This window comes from Triticum aestivum, chromosome 7A, assembly GCF_018294505.1.
Source record: "Triticum aestivum cultivar Chinese Spring chromosome 7A, IWGSC CS RefSeq v2.1, whole genome shotgun sequence".
NCBI lineage: Eukaryota > Viridiplantae > Streptophyta > Magnoliopsida > Poales > Poaceae > Triticum > Triticum aestivum.
In genome coordinates, this window is record NC_057812.1 from 277,587,988 (window position 1) to 277,614,962 (window position 26,975).

The 26,975-nt window shown below is 45.2% G+C and overlaps 1 protein-coding gene across 1 annotated transcript; it reads right to left on the reverse strand.

The window, feature by feature from the left end:
- Positions 1–24,616: 24,616 nt before the first annotated feature.
- Positions 24,617–25,757, reverse strand: LOC123153297 (uncharacterized). Its single transcript, XM_044572486.1, has 4 exons — positions 25,513–25,757; positions 25,168–25,395; positions 24,728–24,821; positions 24,617–24,646 (listed from the first exon to the last, which is right to left on the reverse strand). Exons 1-4 carry the CDS (start codon positions 25,539–25,541, stop codon positions 24,617–24,619), a joined length of 381 nt encoding a protein of 126 aa, XP_044428421.1. The 5' UTR covers positions 25,542–25,757.
- Positions 25,758–26,975: the final 1,218 nt, after the last annotated feature.

Below are 26,975 nucleotides of genomic sequence, written 5' to 3' on the forward strand. Positions count from 1 at the left end.
TGAAGGTATTATTCAAATAAACAGAGTAACCATTATTCTCCTTAAATGAATAACCGTATTGCGATAGACGTAATCCAATCATGTCTATGCTCAACGCAAACACCAAATAACAATTATTTAGGTTTAACACCAATCTCTTTGGTAGAGGGAGCGTGCGATGCTTGATCATATCAAGCTTGGAAAAACTTCCAACACATATCGTCAGCTCACCTTTAGCTAGTCTCCGTTTATTCCGTAGCCTTTTGTTTCGAGTTACTAACACTTAGCAACCGAACCGGTATCTAATACCCTGGTGCTACTAGGAGTACTAGAAAAGTACACATTAACACAATGTATATCCAATATACTTCTATCGACCTTGCCAGCCTTCTTATCTACCAAGTATCTAGGGTAATTCTGCTCTAGTGGTTGTTCCCCTTATTACAGAAGCACTTAGTCTCGGGTTTGGGTTTTACCTTGGGTTTCTTCACTAGAGCAGCAACTGATTTGCCGTTTCATGAAGTATCCCTTCTTGCCCTTGCCCTTCTTGAAACTAGTGGTTTCACCAACCATCAACAATTGATGCTCCTTCTTGATTTCTACTTTCGCGGTGTCAAACATCACGAATACCTGAAGAATCATCATATCTATCCCTGATATGTTATAGTTCATCACGAAGCACTAACAGCTTGGTGGCAATGACTTTGGAGAACCATCACTGTCTTATCTGGAAGATCAACTCCCACTTGATTCAAATGATTGTTGTACTCAGACAATCTGAGCACAAGCTCAACAATTGAGCTTTTCTCCTTAGTTTGCAGGTTAAGAAAGTCATCGGAGGTCTTATACCTCTTGACATGGGCACGAGCCTGAAATCCCAATTTCAGCCCTCAAAACATCTCATATGTTTCGCGATGTTTCAAAAACGTCTTTGGTGCCTCAACTCTAAACCGTTTAACTGAACTATCACGTAGTTATCAAAACGTGTATGTCAGATGTTCGCAACAACCACAGACAACGTTCGAGGTTCAGCACACTGAGCGGTGCATTAAGGACATAAGCCTTCTATGAAGCAATGAGGACAATCCTCAGTTTACGGACCTAGTCCGCATAATTGCTACTATCAACTTTCAACTAATTTTTCTCTAGGAACATATCTAAACAGTAGAACTATAGCGTGAGCTACGACATAATTTGCAAAAACCTTTTGACTATGTTCAGGATAATTAAGTTCATCTTATGAACTCCCACTCAGATAGACATCCCTCTAGTCATCTAAGTGATCACATGATCCGAGTCAAACTAGGCCGTGTCCGATCATCATGTGAGACGGACTAGTCATCATCGGTGAACAACTTCATGTTGATCGTATCTTCTATACGACTCATGCTCGACCTTTCGGTCTCCGTGTTCCGAGGCCATGTCTGTACATGCTAGGCTCGTCAAGTTAACCCTAAGTGTTTCGCGTGTGTTCCGAGGCCATGTCTGTACATGCTAGGCTCGTCAACACCCGTTGTATTTGAACGTCTGAATAAAACACCCGATCATCACGTGATGTTTTGAAACAGCGAACTGTCGCAACGGTGCACAGTTAGGGGAGAACACTTCTTGAAATTGTTGTAAGGGATCATCTTGTTTACTACCGTCGTTCTAAGCAAATAAGATGTATAAACATGATAAACATCACATGCAATCAAATAGTGACATGATATGGCCATCATCACTTTGCTCCTTTTGATCTCCATCTTCGGGGATCCATGATCATCATCGTCACCGGCATGACACCATGATCTCCATCGTCATGATCTCCATCATCGTGTCTTCATGAAGTTGCCTCGCCAACTATTACTTCTACTACTATGGCTAACGGTTAGCAATAAAGTAAAGTAGTTACATGACGTTTAAGTTGACACGCAGTTCACAAATAAATAAAGACAACTCCTATGGCTCCTGCCGGTTGTCATACTCATCGACATGCAAGTCGTGATTCCTATTATAAGAACATGATCAATCTCATACATCACATATATCATTCATCACATCCTTTTGGCCATATCACATCACATAGCATACCCTGCAAAAACAAGTTAGACGTCCTCTAATTGTTGTTTGCATGTTTTACGTGGCTGCTATGGGTTTCTAGCAAGAACGTTTCTTACCTACGCATGAACCACAACGTGATATGCCAATTGCTACTTACCCTTCATAAGGACCCTTTTCATCGAATTCAATCCGACTAAAGTGGGAGAGACAGACACCCGCCAGCCACCTTATGCAACTAGTGCATGTTTGTCGGTGGAACCGGTCTCACGTAAGCGTAGGTGTAAGGTTGGTCCGGGCCGCTTCATCCCACGATGCCGCCGAATCAAGATAAGACTAGTAACGGCAAGCATATTGAACAATATCGACGCCCACAACTACTTTGTGTTCTACTCGTGCAAAGAATCTACGCAATAGACCTAGCTCATGATGCCACTGTTGGGGAACGTAGCAGAAATTCAAAATTTTCCTACGTAACACCAAGATCTATCTATGGAGAGACCAGCAACGAGTAGAAAGGGGAGTGCATCTACATACCCTTGTAGATCGCTAAGCGGAAGCGTTCAAGTGAACGGGGTTGATGGAGTCGTACTCGTCGTGATTCAGATCACCGATGATCCTAGTGCCGAACGGACGGCACCTCCGCGTTCAACACACGTACAGCTCGACGATGTCTCCCACGCCTTGATCCAGCAAGGAGAGAGGGAGAGGTTGAGGAAGACTCCATCCAGCAGCAGCACAACGGCGTGGTGGTGATGGAGGAGCGTGGCAATCCTGCAAGGCTTCGCCAAGCACCTACGGGAGAGGAGGAGGTGTCACGGGAGGGAGGGAGGCGCCAAGGGCTCAGGTATGGATGCCCTCCCTCCCCTCCACAATATATAGGGGCAGGGGAGAGGGGGGAGGTTCAGCCTTGCCCCTTCCTCCAAGGAAGGGGTGCGGCTAAGAGGGGGGAGGAGTCCATCCTCCCCAAGGCACCTCGGAGGTGCCTTCCCCTTTTAGGACTCTGATTTCCCCCTTTAGGACTCTCCCCTTTTTCCTATATCTTGGCGCATGGGCCTCTTGGGGCTGGTGCCCTTGGCCCATGTAGGCCAAGGCGCACCCCCTACAGCCCATGTGCCCCCCCGGGGCAGGTGGCCCCACCCGGTGGGCCCCCGGGACCCTTCCGGTGGTCCCGGTACAATACCGATGACCCCGAAACTTGTCCCGATGGCCGAAACAGGACTTCCTATATATAAATCTTTACCTCCGGACCATTCCGGAACTCCTCGTGACGTCCGGGATCTCATCCGGGACTCCGAACAACATTCGGTAACCACATACAAACTTCCTTTATAACCCTAGCGTCATCGAACCTTAAGTGTGTAGACCCTACGGGTTCGGGAGACATGTAGTCATGACCGAGATGTTCTCCGGTCAATAACCAACAGCGGGATCTGGATACCCATGTTGGCTCCCACATGTTCCACGATGATCTCATCGGATGAACCACGATGTCAAGGACTCAATCAATCCCGTATACAATTCCCTTTGTCTAGCGGTATGGTACTTGCCCGAGATTCGATCGTCGGTATACCGATACCTTGTTCAATCTCGTTACCGGCAAGTCTCTTTACTCGTTCCATAACACATCATCCCGTGATCAACCCCTTGGTCACATTGTGCACATTATGATGATGTCCTACCGAGTGGGCCCAGAGATACCTCTCCGTTTACATGGAGTGACAAAATCCCAATCTCGATTCGTGCCAACCCAACAGACACTTTCAGAGATACCCGTAGTGTACCTTTATAGCCACCCAGTTACGTTGTGACGTTTGGCACACCCAAAGCACTCCTACGGTATCCGGGAGTTGCACAATCTCATGGTCTAAGGAAATGATACTTGACATTAGAAAAGCTTTAGCATACGAACCATGTCTATTGGTGTATATGCATGAAGAAACTCCATGCAAATGGACCGTTTTGACTCACTTGATTTTGAATCACTTGGGACATGCAAATCATACCACATGGGCAAGATGACTGAAAAGCCTCATTTTCAGTAAGATGGAACAAGATAGCAACTTGTTGGAAGTAACACATTTTGATGTGTGCAGTCCAATGAGTGCTGAGGCATGCAGTGAACATCGTTATGTTCTTACTTCACAGATGATTCGAGTAGATGTTGAGTATATTTACTTGATGAATCACGAGTCTGAATTATTGAAAGGTTCAAGTAATTTCAGTGTGAAGTTGAAAGATCGTCGTGACAAGAGGATACAAGATCTATGATATGATCATAGAGATGAATATCTGAATCACGAGTTTGGCATAGAATTAAGACATTGTGGAAATTGTTTCACAACTGATACAGCCTGGAACACCATAGTGGGATGGTGTGTCCGAACATCATAGTTGCATCCTGTTGGATATGGTGCGTACCTTGATGTCTCTTATCAAATTACCACTATCGATCATGGGTTAGGCATTAAAGACAACCACATTCACTTTAAATAGGGCACCACGTAATTCCGTTGAGATGACACCGTATGAATTATGGTTTAGAGAAACCTAAGCTGTCATTTCTTAGAAGTTTGGGGCTGCGATGCTTATGTGGAAAGGTTTCAGGCTGATAAGCTCGAACACAAAGCGGATAAAATGCATCTTCATAGGACACCCAAAAACAGTTGGGTATACCTCCTAATTCAGATCCGAAAGCAATAGGGATTGTTTCTTGAATCGGGTCCTTTTTCGAGGAAAGGTTTCTCTCGAAAAGTTGAGTGGGAGGATGGTGGAGACTTGATGAGGTTATTGAACCGTCACTTCAACAAGTGTGTAGCAGGGCACAGGAAGTTGTTCCTGTGGCACGTACACCAACTGAAGTGGAAGCTTATGATAGTGATCATGAAACTTCGGATCGAGTCACTACCAAACCTCGTGGGATGACAAGGATGCGTACTACTTCAGAGTGGTACGTAATCCTGTCTTGGAAGTCATGTTGCTAGACAACAATGAACCTACGAGCTATGGAGAAGCGATGGTGGGCCCGGATTCCGATAAATGGCTCAAGGCCATAAACTATAGGATTTCCTTGGATTAGCATGGATAATACGATCCAAGATCTATCCTAGAGGCAATAATAAACATGTATGTTCCCCATCATCACTCGTTGCTACTGTTGGAAATATGCCCTAGAGGCAATAATAAATTCATTATTATTATATTTCCTTGTTCATGACAATCGTTTATTATCCATGCTAAAATTGTATTGATAGGAAACTCAGATACATGTGTGGATACATAGACAACACCATGTCCCTAGTAAGCCTCTAGTTGACTAGCTCGTTGATCAATAGATGGTTACGGTTTCCTGACCATGGACATTGGATGTCGTTGATAACGGGATCACATCATTAGGAGAATGATGTGATGGACAAGACCCAATCCTAAGCCTAGCACAAGATCATGTAGTTCGTATGCTAAAGCTTTTCTAATGTCAAGTATCATTTCCTTAGACCATGAGATTGTGCAACTCCCGGATACCGTAGGAGTGCTTTGGGTGTGCCAAACGTCACAACGTAACTGGGTGGCTATAAAGGTACACTACGGGTATCTCTGAAAGTGTCTGTTGGGTTGGCACGAATCGAGATTGGGATTTTGTCACTCCGTGTAAACGGAGAGGTATCTCTGGGCCCACTCGGTAGGACATCATCATAATGTGCACAATGTGACCAAGGGGTTGATCACGGGATGATGTGTTACGGAACGAGTAAAGAGACTTGCCGGTAACGAGATTGAACAAGGTATCGGTATACCGACGATCGAATCTCGGGCAAGTACCATACCGCTAGACAAAGGGAATTGTATACGGGATTGATTGAGTCCTTGACATCGTGGTTCATCCGATGAGATCATCGTGGAACATGTGGGAGCCAACATGGGTATCCAGATCCCGCTGTTGGTTATTGACCGGAGAACATCTCGGTCATGACTACATGTCTCCCGAACCCGTAGGGTCTACACACTTAAGGTTCGATGACGCTAGGGTTATAAAGGAAGCTTGTATGTGGTTACCGAATGTTGTTCGGAGTCCCGGATGAGATCCCGGACGTCACGAGGAGTTCCGGAATGGTCCGGAGGTAAAGATTTATATATAGGAAGTCCTGTTTCGGCCATCGGGACAAGTTTCGGGGTCATCGGTATTGTACCGGGACCACCGGAAGGGTCCCGGGGGCCCACCGGGTGGGGCCACCTGCCCCGGGGGCCACATGGGCTGTAGGGGGTGCGCCTTGGCCTACATGGGCCAAGGGCACCAGCCCCTAGAGGCCCATGCGCCAAGATATAGGAAAAAGGGGAGAGTCCTAAAGGGGGAAGGCACCTCCGAGGTGCCTTGGGGAGGATGGACTCCTCCCCCCCTCTTAGCCGCACCCCTTCCTTGGAGGAAGGGGCAAGGCTGCGCCTCCCCCCTCTCCCCTGCCCCTATATATAGTGGAGGGGAGGGAGGGCATCCATACCTGAGCCCTTGGCGCCTCCCTCCCTCCCGTGACACCTCCTCCTCTCCCGTAGGTGCTTGGCGAAGCCCTGCAGGATTGCCACGCTCCTCCATCACCACCACGCCGTTGTGCTGCTGCTGGATGGAGTCTTCCTCAACCTCTCCCTCTCTCCTTGCTGGATCAAGGCGTGGGAGACATCGTCGAGCTGTACGTGTGTTGAACGCGGAGGTGCCGTCCGTTCGGCACTAGGATCATCGGTGATCTGAATCACGACGAGTACGACTCCATCAACCCCGTTCACTTGAACGCTTCCGCTTAGCGATCTACAAGGGTATGTAGATGCACTCTCCCTTTCTACTCGTTGCTGGTCTCTCCATAGATAGATCTTGGTGTTACGTAGGAAATTTTTGAATTTCTGCTACGTTCCCCAACAGTGGCATCATGAGCTAGGTCTATTGCGTAGATTCTTTGCACGAGTAGAACACAAAGTAGTTGTGGGCGTCGATATTGTTCAATATGCTTGCCGTTACTAGTCTTATCTTGATTCGGCGGCATCGTGGGATGAAGCGGCCCGGACCAACCTTACACGTACGCTTACGTGAGACCGGTTCCACCGACAAACATGCACTAGTTGCATAAGGTGGCTGGCGGGTGTCTGTCTCTCCCACTTTAGTCGGATCGGATTCGATGAAAAGGGTCCTTATGAAGGGTAAATAGCAATTGGCATATCACGTTGTGGTTCATGCGTAGGTAAGAAACGTTCTTGCTAGAAACCCATAGCAGCCACGTAAAACATGCAAACAACAATTAGAGGACGTCTAACTTGTTTTTGCAGGGTATGCTATGTGATGTGATATGGCCAAAAAGGATGTGATGAATGATATATGTGATGTATGAGATTGATCATGTTCTTGTAATAGGAATCACGACTTGCATGTCGATGAGTATGACAACCGGCAGGAGCCATAGGAGTTGTCTTTATTTATTTGTGACCTGCGTGTCAACTTAAACGTCATGTAATTACTTTACTTTATTGCTAACCGTTAGCCATAGTAGTAGAAGTAATAGTTGGCGAGGCAACTTCATGAAGACACGATGATGGAGATCATGATGATGGAGATCATGGTGTCATGCCGGTGACGATGATGATCATGGAGCCCCGAAGATGGAGATCAAAAGGAGCAAAGTGATGATGGCCATATCATGTCACTATTTGATTGCATGTGATGTTTATCATGTTTATACATCTTATTTGCTTAGAACGACGGTAGTAAATAAGATGATCCCTTACAACAATTTCAAGAAGTGTTCTCCCCTAACTGTGCACCGTTGCGACAGTTCGCTGTTTCAAAACATCACGTGATGATCGGGTGTTTTATTCAGACGTTCAAATACAACGGGTGTTGACGAGCCTAGCATGTACAGACATGGCCTCGGAACACACGCGAAACACTTAGGGTTAACTTGACGAGCCTAGCATGTACAGACATGGCCTCGGAACACGGAGACCGAAAGGTCGAGCATGAGTCGTATAGAAGATACGATCAACATGAAGATGTTCACCGATGATGACTAGTCCGTCTCACGTGATGATCGGACACGGCCTAGTTTGACTCGGATCATGTAATCACTTAGATGACTAGAGGGATGTCTATCTGAGTGGGAGTTCATAAGATGAACTTAATTATCCTGAACATAGTCAAAAGGTTTTTGCAAATTATGTCGTAGCTCACGCTATAGTTCTACTGTTTAGATATGTTCCTAGAGAAAAATTAGTTGAAAGTTGATAGTAGCAATTATGCGGACTAGGTCCGTAAACTGAGGATTGTCCTCATTGCTTCATAGAAGGCTTATGTCCTTAATGCACCGCTCAGTGTGCTGAACCTCGAACGTTGTCTGTGGTTGTTGCGAACATCTGACATACACGTTTTGATAACTACGTGATAGTTCAGTTAAACGGTTTAGAGTTGAGGCACCAAAGACGTTTTTGAAACATCGCGAAACATATGAGATGTTTTGAGGGCTGAAATTGGGATTTCAGGCTCGTGCCCATGTCAAGAGGTATAAGACCTCCGATGACTTTCTTACCTGCAAACTAAGGAGAAAAGCTCAATTGTTGAGCTTGTGCTCAGATTGTCTGAGTACAACAATCATTTGAATCGAGTGGGAGTTGATCTTCCAGATAAGACAGTGATGGTTCTCCAAAGTCATTGCCACCAAGCTGTTAGAGCTTCGTGATGAACTATAACATATCAGGGATAGATATGATGATCCTTGAGGTATTCGCGATGTTTGACACCGCGAAAGTAGAAATCAAGAAGGAGCATCAATTGTTGATGGTTGGTGAAACCACTAGTTTCAAGAAGGGCAAGGGCAAGAAGGGATACTTCATGAAACGGCAAATCAGCTGCTGCTCTAGTGAAGAAACCCAAGGTAAAACCCAAACCCGAGACTAAGTGCTTCTGTAATAAGGAGAACAACCACTAGAGCAGAATTACCCTAGATACTTGGTAGATAAGAAGGCTGGCAAGGTCGATAGAAGTATATTGGATATACATTGTGTTAATGTGTACTTTGCTAGTACTCCTAGTAGCACCAGGGTATTAGATACCGGTTCGGTTGCTAAGTGTTAGTAACTCGAAACAAAAGGCTATGGAATAAACACAGACTAGCTAAAGGTGAGCTGACGATATGTGTTGGAAGTTTTTCCAACGTTGATATGATCAAGCATCACACGCTCCCTCTACCATCGAGATTGGTGTTTGCGTTGAGCATAGACATGATTGGATTACGTCTATTGCAATACGGTTATTCATTTAAGGAGAATAATGGTTACTCTGTTTATTTGAATAATACCTTCAATGGTCTTACACCTAAAATGAATGGTTTATTAAATCTCGATCGTAGTGATACACATGTTCATGCCAAAAGATAGTAATGATAGTACCACCTACTTGTGGCACTGCCACGTAAGTCATATTGGTATAAAACGCATGAAGAAGCTTCATGTTGATGGATCTTTGGACTCACTCGTTTTTGAAAAGTTTGAGACATGCGAACCATGTCTATTGGTGTATATGCATGAAGAAACTCCATGCAAATGGACCGTTTTGACTCACTTGATTTTGAATCACTTGGGACATGCAAATCATACCACACGGGCAAGATGACTGAAAAGCCTCGTTTTCAGTAAGATGGAACAAGATAGCAACTTGTTGGAAGTAATACATTTTGATGTGTACAGTCCAATGAGTGCTGAGGCATGTAGTGGATATTGTTATGTTTTTACTTCACAGATAATTTGAGTGGATGTTGAGTACATTTACTTGATGAATCATGAGTCTGAATTATTGAAAGGTTCAAGTAATTTCAGGGTGAAGTTGAAAGATCATCGTGACAAGAGGATAAAAGATCTATGATATGATCATAGAGATGAATATCTGAATCACGAGTTTGGCACAGAATTAAGACATTGTGGAAATTGTTTCACAACTGATACCGCCTGGAACACCATAGTGTGATGGTGTGTCCGAACATCATAGTTGCACCCTATTGGATATGGTGCGTACCATGCTGTCTCTTGTCGAATTACCACTATTGTTCATGGGTTAGGCATTAGAGACAACCACATTCACTTTAAATAGGGCACCACATAATTTCGTTGAGACGACACCGTATGAACTATGGTTTGGAGAAACCTAAGTTGCCGTTTCTTGAAAGTTTGGGGCTGCGACGCTTATGTGAAAAGGTTTCAGGTTGATAAGCTCGAACCCAAAGCAGATAAAATGCATCTTCATAGGACACCCAAAAACAGTTGAGTATACCTCCTAATTCAGATCCGAAAGCAATAGGGATTGTTTCTTGAATCGGGTCCTTTTTCGAGGAAAGGTTTCTCTCGAAAAGTTGAGTGGGAGGATGGTGGAAACTTGATGAGGTTATTGAACCATCTCTTCAACTAGTGTGTGGCAGGGCACAGGAAGTTGTTCCTGTGGCACCTACACCAATTGAAGTGGAAGCTTATGATAGTGATTATGAAACTTCGGATCGAGTCACTACCAAACCTCGTGGGATGACAAGGATGCGTACTACTTCAGAGTGGTACGTAATCCTGTCTTGGAAGTCATGTTGCTAGACAACAATGAACCTACGAGCTATGGAGAAGCGATGGTGGGCCCGGATTCCGATAAATGTCTCAAGGCCATAAAACCCGAGAGAGGATCCATGTATGAAAACAAAGTGTAGACTTTGGAAGAACTACTTGATGGTCGTAAGGCTGTTAGGTACATATGGATTTTGAAAGGAAGACAGACAATGATGGTAAGTGTCACCATTGAGAAAGCTCGACTTGTCGTTAAGATGTTTTTCGACAAGTTCAAGGAGTTGACTACGATGAGACTTTCTCACTCGTAGCGGTGCTAAGAGTCTGTTGGAATTATATTAGCAATTACTGCATTATTTGTGAAATCTTGCAGATAGGATGGCAAAACATTGTTTCCTCGACGATTCTTGAGGAAAGGTTGTATGTGATACAACCGGAAGGTTTTGTCTATCCTGAAATATGCTAATAAGTATGTAAAGCTCCAGCAATCCTTCTCAGGACTGGAGTGAGCATCTCGGAGTTGGAATGTGTGCTTTGCTGATGATCAAAGATTTTGGGTTTACACAAAGTTCATGAGAAACTTGTATTTCCAAATAAGTGAGTGGGAGCACTATAAAATTTCCGATGAGTATGTGTTGTTAACATGTTGTTGATCGGAAATGATGTAGAATTTCTAGAAAGCATGCAGAGCTATTTGAAAAGTGTTTTTTTAATGGAAAGCCTGGATTAAGCTGCTTGAACATTGAGCATCAAGATCTATAAGGATAGATCAAAACGCTTAATGGTACTTTCAAATGAGCACATACCTTGACATGATCTTGAAGGTGTTCAAGATGGATTAGTCAAAGAAGGAGTTCTTGCCTGAGTTGTAAGGTATGAAGTTAAGACTTAAAGCTCGACCATGGCAGAATAGAGAGAAAGGAACGAAGGTCGTCCCCTATGCTTAAGACATAGGCTCTACAGTATGCTATGCTGTGTACCGCACCTGAAGTGTGCTTTACCATGAGTCAGTCAAGGGGTACAAGAGTGATCCAAGAATGGATCACAGGACAACGGTCAAAGTTATCCTTAGTAACTAGTGGACTAAGGAATTTTCTCAATTATGGAGGTGGTAAAAGAGTTCGTCGTAAAGGGTTACGTCGATGCAATCTTAACACCTATCCGGATAGCTCTGAGTAGAGATACCGGATACGTATAATGGAGCAACAATTTAGAATAACTCCAAGTAGAACAGTTATTTGGAATAGCTCCAAATAGAACGTGGTAGCTGCATCTAGGAGATGACATAGAGATTTGTAAAGCACACACGGATCTGAAAGGTTCGGACCCGTTGACTATAACCTCTCTCACAAGCATAAACATGATCAAACCCAGAACTCATCTAGTGTTAATCACATGGTAAATGTGAACTAGATTATTGACTCTAGTAAACTCTTTGGGTGTTAGTCACATGGGGATGTGACCTTGAGTGTTAATCACATATCGATGTGAACTAGATTATTGACTCTAGTGCAAGTGGGAGACTGTTGGAAATATGCCCTAGAGGCAATAATAAATTGATTATTATTATATTTCCTTGTTCATGATAATCATTTATTATCCATGCTAGAATTGTATTGATAGGAAACTCAGATACATGTGTGGATACATAGACAACACCATGTCCCTAGTAAGCCTCTAGTTGACTAGCTCGTTGATCAATAGATGGTTACGGTTTCCTGACCATGGACATTGGATGTCGTTGATAACGGGATCACATCATTAGGAGAATGATGTGATGGACAAGACCCAATCCTAAGCCTAGCACAAGATCATGTAGTTCGTATGCTAAAGCTTTTCTAATGTCAAGTATCATTTCCTTAGACCATGAGATTGTGCAACTCCCGGATACCGTAGGAGTGCTTTGGGTGTGCCAAACGTCACAACGTAACTGGGTGGCTATAAAGGTACACTACGGGTATCTCTGAAAGTGTCTGTTGGGTTGGCACGAATCGAGATTGGGATTTTGTCACTCCGTGTAAACGGAGAGGTATCTCTGGGCCCACTCGGTAGGACATCATCATAATGTGCACAATGTGACCAAGGGGTTGATCACGGGATGATGTGTTACGGAACGAGTAAAGAGACTTGCCGGTAACGAGATTGAACAAGGTATCGGTATACCGACGATCGAATCTCGGGCAAGTACCATACCGCTAGACAAAGGGAATTGTATACGGGATTGATTGAGTCCTTGACATCGTGGTTCATCCGATGAGATCATCGTGGAACATGTGGGAGCCAACATGGGTATCCAGATCCCGCTGTTGGTTATTGACCGGAGAACATCTCGGTCATGACTACATGTCTCCCGAACCCGTAGGGTCTACACACTTAAGGTTCGATGACGCTAGGGTTATAAAGGAAGCTTGTATGTGGTTACCGAATGTTGTTCGGAGTCCCGGATGAGATCCCGGACGTCACGAGGAGTTCCGGAATGGTCCGGAGGTAAAGATTTATATATAGGAAGTCCTGTTTCGGCCATCGGGACAAGTTTCGGGGTCATCGGTATTGTACCGGGACCACCGGAAGGGTCCCGGGGGCCCACCGGGTGGGGCCACCTGCCCCGGGGGGCCACATGGGCTGTAGGGGGTGCGCCTTGGCCTACATGGGCCAAGGGCACCAGCCCCTAGAGGCCCATGCGCCAAGATGGAGGAAAAGGGGAGAGTCCTAAAGGGGAAGGCACCTCCGAGGTGCCTTGGGGAGGATGGACTCCTCCCCCCCTCTTAGCCGCACCCTTCCTTGGAGGAAGGGGCAAGGCTGTGCCTCCCCCTCTCCCCTGCCCCTATATATAGTGGAGGGGAGGGAGGGCATCCATACCTGAGCCCTTGGCGCCTCCCTCCCTCCCGTGACACCTCCTCCTCTCCCGTAGGTGCTTGGCGAAGCCCTGCAGGATTGCCACGCTCCTCCATCACCACCACGCCGTTGTGCTGCTGCTGGATGGAGTCTTCCTCAACCTCTCCCTCTCTCCTTGCTGGATCAAGGCGTGGGAGACATCGTCGAGCTGTACGTGTGTTGAACGCGGAGGTGCCGTCCGTTCGGCACTAGGATCATCGGTGATCTGAATCACGACGAGTACGACTCCATCAACCCCGTTCACTTGAACGCTTCCGCTTAGCGATCTACAAGGGTATGTAGATGCACTCTCCTTCCCCTCGTTGCTAGTCTCTCCATAGATAGATCTTGGTGACACGTAAGAAAATTTTGAATTTCTGCTACGTTCCCCAACAGTGGCATCATGAGCTAGGTCTATTGCGTAGATTCTTTGCACGAGTAGAACACAAAGTAGTTGTGGGCGTCGATATTGTTCAATATGCTTGAGGTTACTAGTCTTATCTTGATTCGGCGGCATCGTGGGATGAAGCGGCCCGGACCAACCTTACACGTACGCTTACGTGAGACCGGTTCCACCGACAAACATGCACTAGTTGCATAAGGTGGCTGGTGGGTGTCTGTCTCTCCCACTTTAGTCGGATCGGATTCGATGAAAAGGGTCCTTATGAAGGGTAAATAGCAATTGGCATATCACGTTGTGGTTCATGCGTAGGTAATAAACGTTCTTGCTAGAAACCCATAGCAGCCACGTAAAACATGCAAACAACAATTAGAGGACGTCTAACTTGTTTTTGCAGGGTATGCTATGTGATGTGATATGGCCAAAAGGATGTGATGAATGATATATGTGATGTATGAGATTGATCATGTTCTTGTAATAGGAATCACGACTTGCATGTCGATGAGTATGACAACCGGCAGGAGCCATAGGAGTTGTCTTTATTTATTTGTGACCTGCGTGTCAACTTAAACGTCATGTAATTACTTTACTTTATTGCTAACCGTTAGCCATAGTAGTAGAAGTAATAGTTGGCGAGGCAACTTCATGGAGATCATGACGATGGAGATCATGGTGTCATGCCGGTGACGATGATGATCATGGAGCCCCGAAGATGGAGATCAAAAGGAGCAAAGTGATGATGGCCATATCATGTCACTATTTGATTGCATGTGATGTTTATCATGTTTATACATCTTATTTGCTTAGAACGACGGTAGTAAATAAGATGATCCCTTACAACAATTTCAAGAAGTGTTCTCCCCTAACTGTGCACCGTTGCAACAGTTCGCTGTTTCAAAACATCACGTGATGATCAGGTGTTTTATTCAGACGTTCAAATACAACGGGTGTTGACGAGCCTAGCATGTACAGACATGGCCTCGGAACACACGCGAAACACTTAGGGTTAACTTGACGAGCCTAGCATGTACAGACATGGCCTCGGAACATGGAGACCGAAAGGTCGAACATGAGTCGTATAGAAGATACGATCAACATGAAGATGTTCACCGATGATGACTAGTCCATCTCACGTGATGATCGAACACGGCCTAGTTTGACTCGGATCATGTAATCACTTAGATGACTAGAGGGATGTCTATCTGAGTGGGAGTTCATAAGATGAACTTAATTATCCTGTACATAGTCAAAAGGTTTTTGCAAATTATGTCGTAGCTCACGCTATAGTTCTACTGTTTAGATATGTTCCTAGAGAAAAATTAGTTGAAAGTTGATAGTAGCAATTATGCGGACTAGGTCCATAAACTGAGGATTGTCCTCATTGCTTCATAGAAGGCTTATGTCCTTAATGCACCGCTCAGTGTGCTGAACCTCGAACGTTGTCTGTGGTTGTTGCGAACATCTGACATACACGTTTTGATAACTACGTGATAGTTTAGTTAAACGGTTTAGAGTTGAGGCACCAAAGACGTTTTTGAAACATCACGAAACATATGAGATGTTTTGAGGGCTGAAATTGGGATTTCAGGCTCGTGCCCATGTCAAGAGGTATAAGACCTCCGATGACTTTCTTCACCTGCAAACTAAGGAGAAAAGCTCAATTGTTGAGCTTGTGCTCAGATTGTCTGAGTACAACAATCATTTGAATCGAGTGGGAGTTGATCTTCCAGATAAGACAGTGATGGTTCTCCAAAGTCATTGCCACCAAGCTGTTAGTGCTTCGTGATGAACTATAACATATCAGGGATAGATATGATGATCCTTGAGGTATTCGCGATGTTTGACACTGCGAAAGTAGAAATCAAAAAGGAGCATCAATTGTTGATGGTTGGTGAAACCACTAGTTTCAAGAAGGGCAAGGGCATGAAGGGATACTTCATGAAACGACAAATCAGCTGCTGCTCTAGTGAAGAAACCCAAGGTAAAACCCAAACCCGAGACTAAGTGCTTCTGTAATAAGGGGAACAACCACTAGAGCAGAATTACCCTAGATACTTGGTAGATAAGAAGGCTGGCAAGGTGGATAGAAGTATATTGCATATACATTGTGTTAATGTGTACTTTGCTAGTACTCCTAGTAGCACCAGGGTATTAGATACCGGTTCGGTTGCTAAGTGTTAGTAACTCGAAACAAAAGGCTACGGAATAAACGGAGACTAGCTAAAGGTGAGCTGACGATATGTGTTGGAAGTTTTTCCAAGCTTGATATGATCAAACATCACACGCTCCCTCTACCAAAGAGATTGGTGTTAAACGTAAATAATTGTTATTTGGTGTTTGCGTTGAGCATAGACATGATTGGATTACGTCTATCGCAATACGGTTATTCATTTAAGGAGAATAATGGTTACTCTGTTTATTTGAATAATACCTTCAATGGTCTTACACCTAAAATGAATGGTTTATTAAATCTCGATCGTAGTGATACACATGTTCATGCCAAAAGATAGTAATGATAGTACCACCTACTTGTGGCACTGCCACGTAAGTCATATCGGTATAAAACGCATGAAGAAGCTCCATATTGATGGATCTTTGGGCTCACTCATTTTTGAAAAGTTTGAGACATGCGAACCATGTCTATTGGTGTATATGCATGAAGAATCTCCATGCAAATGGACCGTTTTGACTCACTTGATTTTGAATCACTTGGGACATGCAAATCATACCACATGGGCAAGATGACTGAAAAGCCTCGTTTTCAGTAAGATGGAACAAGATAGCAACTTGTTGGAAGTAACACATTTTGATGTGTGCAGTCCAATGAGTGCTGAGGCATGCAGTGAATATCGTTATGTTCTTACTTCACAGATGATTCGAGTAGATGTTGAGTATATTTACTTGATGAATCACGAGTCTGAATTATTGAAAGGTTCAAGTAATTTCAGTGTGAAGTTGAAAGATCGTCGTGACAAGAGGATAAAAGATCTATGATATGATCATAGAGATGAATATCTGAATCACGAGTTTGGCACAGAATTAAGACATTGTGGAAATTGTTTCACAACTGATACAGCCTGGAACACCATAGTGTGATGGTGTGTCCAAACGTCATAGTTGCACCCTATTGGATATGGTGCGTACCATGATGTCTCTTATCAAACTACCACTATCGATCATGGGTTAGGCATTAAAGACAACCACATTCACTTTAAATAGGGCACCACGTAATTCCGTTGAGATGACACCATATGAATTATGGTTTAGAGAAACCTAAGCTGTCATTTCTTAGAAGTTTGGGGCTGCGATGCTTATGTGGAAAGGTTTCAGGCTAATAAGCTCGAACACAAAGCGGATAAAATGCATCTTCATAGGACACCCAAAAACAGTTGGGTATACCTCCTAATTCAGATCCGAAAGCAATAGGGATTGTTTCTTGAATCGGGTCCTTTTTCGAGGAAAGGTTTCTCTCGAAAAGTTGAGTGGGAGGATGGTGGAGACTTGATGAGGTTATTGAACCGTCACTTCAACAAGTGTGTAGCAGGGCACAGGAAGTTGTTCCTGTGGCACGTACACCAACTGAAGTGGAAGCTTATGATAGTGATCATGAAACTTCGGATCGAGTCACTACCAAACCTCGTGGGATGACAAGGATGCGTACTACTTCAGAGTGGTACGTAATCTTGTGTTGGAAGTCATGTTGCTAGACAACAATGAACCTACGAGCTATGGAGAAGCGATGGTGGGCCCGGATTCCGATAAATGGCTCAAGGCCATAAAACCCGAGAGAGGATCCATGTATGAAAACAAAGTGTAGACTTTGGAAGAACTACTTGATGGTCGTAAGGCTGTTAGGTACATATGGATTTTGAAAGGAAGATAGACAATGATGGTAAGTGTCACCATTGAGAAAGCTCTACTTGTCGTTAAGGTGTTTTTCGACAAGTTCAAGGAGTTGACTACGATGAGACTTTCTCACTCGTAGCGATGCTAAGAGTCTGTTGGAATTATATTAGCAATTACTGCATTATTTATGAAATCTTGCAGATAGGATGTCAAAACATTGTTTCCTCGACGATTCTTGAGGAAAGGTTGTATGTGATACAACCGGAAGGTTTTGTCTATCCTGAAATATGCTAATAAGTATGCAAAGCTCCAGCAATCCTTCTGAGGACTGGAGTGAGCATCTCGGAGTTGGAATGTATGCTTTGATGATGATCAAAGATTTTGGGTGTATACAAAGTTTATGAGAAACTTGTATTTCCAAAGAAGTGAGTGGGAGCACTATAGAATTTCTGATGAGTATATGTTGTTGACATATTAATGATCAGAAATGACGTAGAATTTCTGGAAAGCATATAGGGTTATTTGGAAAGTGTTTTCAATGGAAAACTTGGATTAAGCTACTTGAACATTGAGCATCAAGATCTATAAGGATAGATAAAAACGCTTAATAGTACTTTCAAATGAGCACATGCCTTGACGTGATCTTGAAGGTGTTCAAGATGGATCAGTCAAAGAAGGAGTTCTTGCCTGAGTTGTAAGGTATGAAGTTAAGACTTAAAGCTCGACCATGGCAGAATAGAGAGAAAGGAACGAAGGTCGTCCCCTATGCTTAAGACATAGGCTCTACAGTATGCTATGCTGTGTACCGCACCTGAAGTGTGCTTTACCATGAGTCAGTCAATGGGTACAAGAGTGATCCAAGAATGGATCACAGGATAGCGGTCAAAGTTATCCTTAGTAACTAGTGGACTAAGGAATTTTCTCGATTATGGAGGTGGTAAAGGGGTTCGTCGTAAAGGGTTACGTCGATGCAAGCTTAACACCTATCCGGATAGCTCTGAGTAGAGATACCGGATACGTATAAAGGAGCAACAATTTAGAATAGCTCCAAGTAGAACAGTTATTTGGAATAGCTCCAAATAGAACGTGGTAGCTGCATCTAGGAGATGACATAGAGATTTGTAAAGCCCACGCGGATCTGAAAGGTTCAGACCCGTTGACTATAACCTCTCTCACAAGCATAACATGATCAAACCCAGAACTCATCGAGTGTTAATCACATGGTAAATGTGAACTAGATTATTGACTCTAGTAAACTCTTTGGGTGTTAGTCACATGGGGATGTGACCTTGAGTGTTAATCACATATCGATGTGAACTAGATTATTGACTCTAGTGCAAGTGGGAGACTGTTGGAAATATGCCCTAGAGGCAATAATAAATTGATTACTATTATATTTCCTTGTTCATGATAATCGTTTATTATCCATGCTAGAATTGTATTGATAGGAAACTCAGATACATGTGTGGATACATAGACAACACCATGTCCCTAGTAAGCCTCTAGTTGACTAGCTCATTAATCAATAGATGGTTACGGTTTCCTGACCATGGACATTGGATGTCGTTGATAACGGGATCACATCATTAGGAGAATGATGTGATGGACAAGACCCAATCCTAAGCCTAGCACAAGATCATGTAGTTCGTATGCTAAAGCTTTTCTAATGTCAAGTATCATTTCCTTAGACCATGAGATTGTGCAACTCCCGGATACCGTAGGAGTGCTTTGGGTGTGCCAAACGTCACAACTTAACTGGGTGGCTATAAAGGTACACTACGGGTATCTCTGAAAGTGTCTATTGGGTTGGCACGAATCGAGATTGGGATTTTGTCACTCCGTGTAAACGGAGAGGTATCTCTGGGCCCACTCGGTAGGACATCATCATAATGTGCACAATGTGACCAAGGGGTTGATCACGGGATGATGTGTTACGGAACGAGTAAAGAGACTTGCCGGTAACGAGATTGAACAAGGTATCAGTATACCGACGATCGAATCTCGGGCAAGTACCATACCGCTAGACAAAGGGAATTGTATACGGGATTGATTGAGTCCTTGACATCGTGGTTCATCCGATGAGATCATCGTGGAACATGTGGGAGCCAACATGGGTATCCAGATCCCGCTGTTGGTTATTGACCGGAGAACATCTCGGTCATGACTACATGTCTCCCGAACCCGTAGGGTCTACACACTTAAGGTTCGATGACGCTAGGGTTATAAAGGAAGTTTGTATGTGGTTACCGAATGTTGTTCGGAGTCCCGGATGAGATCCCGGACGTCACGAGGAGTTCCGGAATGGTCCGGAGGTAAAGATTTATATATAGGAAGTCCTGTTTCGGCCATCGGGACAAGTTTCGGGGTCATCGGTATTGTACTGGGACCACCGGAAGGGTCCCGGGGGCCCACCGGGCGGGGCCACCTGCCCCGGGGGGCCACATGGGCTGTAGGGGTTGCGCCTTGGCCTACATGGGCCAAGGGCACCAGCCCCTAGAGGCCCATGCGCCAAGATATAGGAAAAAGGGGAGAGTCCTAAAGGGGGAAGGCACCTCCGAGGTGCCTTGGGGAGGATGGACTCCTCCCCCCCTCTTAGCCGCACCCCTTCCTTGGAGGAAGGGGCAAGGCTGCGCCTCCCCCCTCTCCCCTGCCCCTATATATAGTGGAGGGGAGGGAGGGCATCCATACCTGAGCCCTTGGCGCCTCCCTCCCTCCCGTGACACCTCCTCCTCTCCCGTAGGTGCTTGGCGAAGCCCTGCAGGATTGCCACGCTCCTCCATCACCACCACGCCGTTGTGCTGCTGCTGGATGGAGTCTTCCTCAACCTCTCCCTCTCTCCTTGCTGGATCAAGGCGTGGGAGACATCGTCGAGCTGTACGTGTGTTGAACGCGGAGGTGCCGTCCGTTCGGCACTAGGATCATCGGTGATCTGAATCACGACGAGTACGACTCCATCGACCCCGTTCACTTGAACGCTTCCGCTTAGCGATCTACAAGGGTATGTAGATGCACTCCCCTTTCTACTCGTTGCTGGTCTCTCCATAGATAGATCTTGGTGTTACGTAGGAATTTTTTTGAATTTCTGCTACGTTCCCCAACAGACGGCACCTCCGCGTAAAGTGATGAACTGGCAAGACTTACATGGCAACTAAACATGTATGTTACCCATGTGCGTAGAGATCAAAGGTTTCAAAACTTAAAGAATCTGTGTCAACTTTCAGTTATGCTTGTAGAGACATACAAGCATGAACAATATCATATTGTTTACAAGCTTCTTAAGTTGGTATTGATTCTGCCAGTTGCTACTGCTAGTGTTGAAAGGGTATTCTCTTCAATGAACTATGTGAAGAATATGCTAAGGAGCAAAATGGGTGATGATTACTTAAGCAATTGTTTGGTTACATTTGTTGAGAGAGAATTCTTCAATCAAGTAAAGGATGAGGATGTCATCAATCGTTTCCAGAAAGGCAACCGCAAAGTTATATTGTAAGGTCGGATATCAATCATATCATCATTTTATCAATCAAAAGGAACTTTTGTATCCATGTTTTTTTATAACTATTATGGTTTGACACATCCAAAAAAATTCTATTGTCATTATGGCGTACTATTTTGTTCATATATTGCAATAGCCGCACTATTTGGTTCAGATATTGAAATTCTCATACTATTTGGTCATATATTGCACATAGAGTAAAAAAATTGGGTGAATACCCATCCAGCAATTCCTGGCGCCGCCACTGTATACAAAACATTTCAATCCGATGCACGGTTGTGGAAATATTAAATGCATGATCAACAAGGGTTTTTCTATAAAAACAACAGTCTGTGGAAAATTAGAAAAAACGTCCTCGCAGGGAAAAAACATCACGGGCCAGATCTGAGCCAAACTGGGCCGGGGGAAGCTGCTGGTTGCTCACCATGGGCTGGGCCCAAACGGTGGAACAGGAGGCCGGGCAGGCCTAAAGAGGTGCTGGGCCTCGCAGGCCGATCGAAGCAGGGGAGCGATGGGCCCTGGAGGTTGAGTGAGGTCAACGCGAGCGGGCGGCATTGGGTCCTTGTTCGAAGCAGAGGCGAGGCATCGACGGATCCGGGCGGTGAAGGCCGTTCCTGTCGGCGGACTTGACGGATCGAGGTCGGGGAAGGCCCTGGCGACCATGGTGGGACTTGGCAGACTCTTGCGACTCCGACAGCTCCAGGTGATGGACGAGGAGGAGGAGGAAAGGCGTGCTGGTAGAAGACAACATGAGGAGGTCCGGCGGCCATTGTTTCATCGCGGCAGCAGGGCGTCGGGGAGCGGCTGCAGCAGTATGGATCCGGCGGTGGGGAGGTCCAGGCGGAGAGCAGAGGCCACGCAACGAGCGGCACGGGAACGAAGACTGGGCGCGGGTCCAAAGACAAGGGCGGCTGCTCTGGTCGCCGGCGTGGTCCTATGTGTGTGAGAGAAGTGAGGCGCCAGAGAGAGAGGGAGAGAGAGCAGCAGGGAAGAAGAGAGGCGACGAGGAGCTGCATAAGGCCGGCCTTGGAGCACTGGCTCGGGGCGACGAGATGAGGCCGAGCGCTCCTGCTCGGCCACGGGCGTTGAGAGAGACGAGAGGAGGCGCTGCCTCATGTGGTTGCTGGTGAGGAAAATCAAGGGAGAGGGTGGCGGCGGTTGGTTGGGAAGGAATGGGTCTTGAGGGGATCCCGAGAGGATTTGGTGCAGTGGCGGCGCAGAATAGGAAGGACGGGACAGCTCCCCTAAATTTTAGGGTTGCTCTCTTTATATATGTTGTTGGAATTAGGTTAGGGGGGTAATCGGTCCGTCCGACTGTAATCGGAGGGTCGAGAATAAATTGTTTAGGGAGTCCAATTAACAAAACGGAGATGGTTTAGGGATGTTAGGGGATGATCTGAACGCAACGGTGATGACTAAGCGGTACGGGTTCGGGACAGTTGCCGGACGTGCGTGAGGGGTCAATGCACCGTGCAAGGAGGGGTCGGGCTGGGCCTAGGTGGACTGTGAAGAAGGGCTTGGGCTGAGAGGAAAGAGGGGGAATCCAGCTCGGCGACTGTTTCCGGAGACTGAAAACGTCCGACGTTTGATCGACTATAATGTCGCTATAGTTATCCGTTGGGGCGTCAAATAGACTCCGAATGCGATGAAACTTGGCAGGCGGCCTATCTACACTAACACAACATGGCATGCCAACTCTCATCCCATTCCGAGAACATTTTTCTGGCCACTTATAAAATACTATTTCGGACGTGCCGCGGGCGCATGCAAGTGTGTCTGGGCTCAGAACAGACAACGGAAGGAACGGGGAGACCCAGACGAATGCAAGTTTTGAAAACATGATGATGCAATGCACATGATGACATGACAAGATGTGACACGCAAGCAAATGGCATGGCAACAACAGCGAATAACTGGAAGACACCTGGCGCATTGGTCTCGGGGCGTCACAACACTCCACCACTACAAGAGGATCTCGTCCCGAGATCTAGGATGGCACCGGAGGGAAACGAAAGAGGATGAGAAGAGGTAAAACTAAGTTGCTCCTTCGACAAATGAGTGAAACCAAAGATCCTTGCGAGGTTGAACACATTGAAAGAAAGAATACAACAAAGATGAACAAAGTTGAAAACACTCCGTTAGAAAAGAGGAACAAGGATCATTAGTTCATTACTAGAACCTTGTAGGTTGAAAGACATAAGAAAAGGGTTGCAATGGACAAGAAGTACATGCAAGCACTCTGGTAGAAACGAGATGTACAAGGAACGATAAGGATCAATTACGAAAACACTCCGGGTGGAAAAGGAAGGTAAGGAATATGAACTTGGCGAAATGAAAGCACTTGGATGAGAGTCCGGTTAGAAGAGGAAAGATAGACACAACACTTCGGTTAAAACAATATAGAGAAGGGAAAAGAATATATAATTTGGATAGCACTCCGACTGTAAATGGAAGGAATTGAAGATGAGATTGACAAGATGAGAAGATACTTGATGAAATCAACAACACACTACCTCCGGAACTATTGAAAGAAAGGCGCAATGGGTAAGAAAGATTTCAGACGACACTCCGGTTGAGAAGGAGGCAAAACTTGATAAAATGAGAGAACTTGAAAAGGGGGCACGACACTCCGGTTGAAAGGTTAGACAAAGGAAAGAGCATGATCTTGGCAAAACGAGATGATAGGACGAAGAGAGCAACATCACCATGCCTCCGGAAAAAATGAATGGAAAACTAGATGGTTGGGAAGAAAAGAACGGAGAAGAAGAATGATAACTCTCGCAAATAAAATTATTAACAAAGAAAGAATAACCTTGATGTGGGATAATGGAAGACATCTCGAATCTAAGGTGAAATTCCGCCACTAACGAAAAACAATAGATTGAATTGATATGAACAAGGAGACGAGAAACTTATTTCACCGGGAGGATAAATGAAGAACTTGCGAAAGTGCTAAAGTGATCACGAGCTGCAGTGCTCTCGGTATCTGTACCACAACTCCTTCTCGTGATGAGCGCTGGTGGACAGGTCTTTCCAGGGTGGAATTCCAGCGATGCAAAATTTTTATGGCCCATGGCCCACCAGCCCGATGGAATCACAGCTTCGCCGTTAGCACGGACCGGCGCGGAACAGATTTTATGCTTGGCGGGGCAGAAATTGCATTACGAACTGAGCCGTCCTGGTAGGGATTCCGGTCTAACGGGTGGTTTCACACTTATTTAATGCATCTACCCGTTGGAGGCAGGAATCTTACCCAGCACGGTTCTCATCTACATAAGCACCTCATCCCACTTGGTTTATCTCACCTCGCCCTCAAGCATGTCTGCATCATCATCATCGGCACCCCAGGATGAGATTTTGCCCCTGGTCCCTTGTCCACAGTGCAGCGATCGGGTGTATACCTGGATCGCTCACTCTGGAGTCAACGCCGGCCGTCGTTTCTACAAGTGTGTGAACTTTACAGTCAGTTTTTCTGAGAGTATCGAAGCTGACCCCTATATTCGGCACAATTACATTATCACCAGGAGTTTCAGCAAAAACTCTGACCGATTTTCCAGGGCTGTCATCCTATCCGGGCAGGGAGCACGCCCCGGCGCTGCAGCCCCAACCCTGACCCTGCATACATCAGCAAAGAAAATGTATTCTTCTTAATTACAACAATGTATAAATACGAATCTTGCTGCATAGCTTCGTCTATTTGTTTTCACACAAGCAACTGCAGACTGCGATTTTTTCAGGACTAGCACTGCACGCTTAATATTTATTCAGTCCTACTGCCTCTGTAATACATCTTCAAGTTCAGAGTCAATTATATTGTTTCATCTTTTCTGTAGTAATTTAATTGCATCGACGGCACATATTGGCAATTGCATACATCAGTCCACCAACTAATCCTACCAAGAATCCAATTATCTGCACACCGTATTTAGTCATACAGCACGAATCAGTAACACATACGTACCTTCTAGTCCATCCCGGAGCCTGTGGATCAACTTGCTCTATCGAGTTCTCAGATCCCTGCGGCCTCTCACGCCCATCCTTTGCTGCTCCATGAGGCGGCGAGCAGATTAGCGCATCTGCGCTGGATGCACTCGCCGCCGGCAAGGACAACGCCGGCACCGGAACAACAGGACATCGCGTTGGCCCCGTCGGTATCTCGTTGTCATTCACTTCCTCAATCAGAGTCGTTCTGCAAGAACAATCCAACCAGAGGTAAAGTTAGATCCAGCGCCTAACTCAAATCCAATAGCAAATATAAACCCAATCCAAGAGTGAGCTAGCTAACATGGAGGAGGAAGATTAGCACCTGTTGAACGGCTGCAGCAAGAACTCCATTGCCGTCGGAGCCGGCACACCGCAGCTTGAGGTGGTGGTAGAGCCGCCGCCGAACCGTCCGCAGTGCCACGATAGCCCCAGGAGGTGGAGGTAGGAAGGAGTGACGCCCACCTACCCATTCTGCATTTACTCCACCAGAATCACGTCGTTAGCACGCATGATTCACGGATCAGTAATCGCACGATGATCCGAGCCACGGAACTGAAGTCAATTACTGCCGGCCTCGAAAGCACGAGCAGTTCTGACCCACCGCGCATGACAATTTATCCATTAGTTTCCACTTTCCACGTCGACTCCTGGGCCCAACATCGGTCACGTGTGCGCGCTAAGACGAATCACGAGGCCGTATTCGAGGGGACAGATACCGAGCGCCTGTGTGCTCGGGATCAATTCCTCCGCGTCCAAGAACTTGGGTCATTTATGAGCACCATAAATAGCAACAATCCTTAGGGAAAGCTTTAGGTGAAATATAACCCAATATAATTCCAACGAAGAGATTAATGGATTGCAAAGGATCTCCTGAACGAAGAGAGAAAGATGGATTTAGAATATCTCATTCTTGACAACTTGAAACACGAAGGGAAATTGTCAATAATGACATAGCACCACCTCAAAAGATGAGATATGAAAGAATTGCACTTCGGAATGCAAGATGAAGAATGCTTGAACTCCTCAAACAAAACATGTGTTGAACACCATGTTTGATTTATAGTAAAGCTTGACGGATCTTAGCTTCGAGAGAAATCTTGATGAACAACTGAAGAATGAAAAGAATCCTTGATGAACCACTATGTAGAGCCTCCGTGAAGAACTCCGGTAATAAAAGAATAATCAAGCGAAAGGAAAGTTGAAAATAACTCCGGGACAAGCCTTGCAATGATTAGATGGAGCTTCATGGTGATATAGTTGAGAGATCTTGGAACTCCGGGAAAGTATGAAGCAGTTGAACCAAGAATTTACTCATCGTGAACAAACTCTGGAAGAATGAATCAATCACTTGGATGAAGCAAGAATAAGAATTATGTTATGCTCATCCTTCACCAATTTAAATTGATGACAAGCAAACGGATTTTACATACTACTTAGTCTCGCTGAAAGGATTAAGAGAGATATAGCATAAACTCAATGGACCACCAGTAGGATTTAACCAACGAATAAATTGATATGATAATGAAGGAAGATAAATCTTGAACGAACCATCATAGGAATTGAAAATGAAAGTAGCAAAGGCACAATTCACCGGGAAGAATTGGAAAATGAAGGAAGATACTTGAGGGGATTTAGATACATGAGAACGAAGAGATCATGAACTGATTAGAGGATATTTGAATGATGCACTAGTAAGATTTGGAGAACGAGAGGTGAAAGCTGGGAATGAGTAATATTTGAAAAGATGGCCTTCGGGGGAAAGAAATGGAAACAACTCCTGAAATG